Here is a 2,585-nt window from a genome sequence, read left to right as displayed (position 1 = left end):
TAGCTTGTCGTGCATTCTTTCCCAAAAGTGGGATGTCTGGTCACCTTACACAAAGGGTCCTAGAAGTGGGTAAGATTGAAAAATCTAGTGGACTTGATACTCAGACTTGAATAACATAAAATATCTTCAGTTAACAGTGAAAGAACATCTAAAACATCTATTTAGAAAATAAAACCTGGTTCGCTCATTTAATAAATACTAGGTACAGAGCACAACAGGGTAGATCAAAAGTCTACGAGTGTAATTAAATGGCAACAATCATTTTAAATAACGTCATTATAATGACCTGAGCCTGTTTCATCTCACAGAAGACTGAGTGTGGGAAAGGAAAAACAGTGACTCATGTATTTTCTATTTAGTTGTCAATGTAAAATAAAAATACTTAAAATTAAGTGGGACCTCTTATGGAACATGTTGTATTAAGTAAACTTAAAAAAAACTTTAAAAAAAAGACTAATTTTTAAAGCTTGTCAGATGTACAGGAAAAATCTGAGGCTCAATCTCCAACTTCTCCCTTTTTTGGATTTTTCAGTTTCTTGTGAATTAAAGGAGAGATTTGATTTTACAGTAAAGGGAATATTTCCAAAACATTTAAATATGAACACTCAATCTTCTTTTATTAAGAGTAAAGGCAGTTCCTTTCAATATCCCAAGTAAAATTTAACTAAAAATTCATTGTAGATTAGTAAATTAATCTTCAAGTATTTCATTTTTCTATTCATTTAATGACATCCATTAAAAATTCTAAATTGTTTGTCACCAAAGACTTTTTTCATGAAAACATAAGAGTAATGAGAATTTGTTTATATATACATATAAAAACAAACAGAAGCTAAAAATTCTGTTATCAACAAAATTCTAATTAAAAGTTATTCTGCATACTAGGGGACTTCAAAATGTTTCTAGAAATACTCCACATCTCTTAATTCCTTTTTTTCACAAATTTTTACAAGCCCCTTCCTACTTATATTAAATTGTTTACTTTGAAGATGAGTAACATTAAATTGTCCATGTATAAACTGGAAAAGAGGCAGAGAATCTTTCGGTTGAAAACAAATTTAAAAACTGCCTTAAAAAGTAATCTGGCTGTAACTTTATTTCAGTGTATCGACTCCAGTAGAATACTCAATAATTTTAGCTTGGGGAGATTTTCATTTCAAGTGAAAATAGCTCTGATCCTATGTTTTTATTTGAATTTTCAGGACTATAAATATATGTGTATATTCAAAACATATTAAAATGCTTATTATTAATAGCATCTATTGCTGTACATTTCCTAAAGAAGCAAATACAGTTTTGCACATTTGAAGAAAAAAAATTGCATACAAAAATCATAAATAAATTTAATGCAACTTATTTATAAGGATTTGTAGACACCACTGGTTTTTTCACATGTCAGAAAAATTAGCATTAATGGCATCCCAGAATCAATCACATCATTCATGGAAACAGTCAATGAGTTCTCTCTTCTAACCTGGCCTGTCCAGTTGATATGTTCCATTCGTCTCGCTGACCAGTACTTCGTGATTTTGATTTGTCTTTGCTAACAGAATCAGGTTGTTTCAAAGTGCGTTTAGCTGGTGGAGATACGTGGCTATCACTTAAACTACCATCAACTTCGGCTTTCTGAAAGACAAGGTTAAAAATGTGTGTTTATTATCCCTATGAAAACGTCAACATCTTAGTATTCTAGAATAATTATGAAAAGGGCTTCAACAAGTTCGTCAACAAATGAAATTTTAAAATAATGGAAGAACAAAGTAGGTCACACACTTCGCCGTCTAAAAACATACTACACAGCCAAGGGAGTCAGAACCACCTGGTACTGGTATAAAGGCAGACACACTGACCACTGGAACAAAAATTGAGAACCCAAAGTAAATCCATCCACCTATGGCAGCAGTTCTCAATCTGTGGGTCGTAACCCCTTTTGGGGATCAAATGACCCTTCTACAGGGGTCGCCTGATTAATAACAGTAGCAAAATGACAGTTATGAACATGAGGAACTGTATTAAATTGGCGTGGCATTAGGAAGGTCGAGAACTACTGATCTATGGTCACTATCAGTCTGCATCAAATCAAAGGAAGTGAATTTTTGTTTGTTTGTTTTATAGACAACTAATCTTGGGCACAGGATTAAAAGGCATTAAATAAGAAAGACACATTTTAACAAACAGTGCTAGAAAAACCATATGTCCATTTGCAGAAAAATGAAACAGCATCTGTATCTCATAAATGAAATGAAGATGCTGCTTCATTTTGATGTAACATACAAAATTTAGAAACAAGCTTGGGAGTGCTAGTAGGTGACACAAATACACTATCAAACATAACAGAAAATATACCAACAGAAAATAAACTAGATGATGAGCACTTCCTAAAAATTCAACACTGACATAAAAAATTTCACCCAAATAGTAAAAAGAGAACCCAGATAGAGTGTACAAATGGCAATAGCATGTTGGACAAGGAACTAATTCCTCAAACCTATAGAAAGCTTCAGTATTGCAACAAAAAGATAACCAATTAAAAACTGGACAGAGCTACAAAAAAATCAAATCACTGTGTGCTCACCTCCATGATA

At 32.5% G+C, this 2,585-nt stretch overlaps 1 protein-coding gene across 1 annotated transcript in view; it reads right to left on the bottom strand.

Moving 5' to 3' along the window:
- The window catches only part of ATAD2B (ATPase family AAA domain containing 2B), a 173,536-nt gene that overhangs the window by 139,590 nt on the left and 31,361 nt on the right, over window positions 1-2,585 (bottom strand). Inside the window, exon 2 of the mRNA XM_004696060.3 lies at window positions 1,475-1,626. Within this exon, the coding sequence (XP_004696117.1) occupies window positions 1,475-1,626 (152 nt within the window). The remainder of the gene's footprint in view (window positions 1-1,474; window positions 1,627-2,585) is intronic.

This window comes from Echinops telfairi, unplaced genomic scaffold (assembly GCF_000313985.2).
Source record: "Echinops telfairi isolate 266 unplaced genomic scaffold, ASM31398v2 ScPeMD7_9;HRSCAF=40, whole genome shotgun sequence".
NCBI lineage: Eukaryota > Metazoa > Chordata > Mammalia > Afrosoricida > Tenrecidae > Echinops > Echinops telfairi.
The sequence above is the reverse complement of the archived record's forward strand: the minus strand, read 5'-3'. Positions and strand labels throughout refer to the sequence as shown.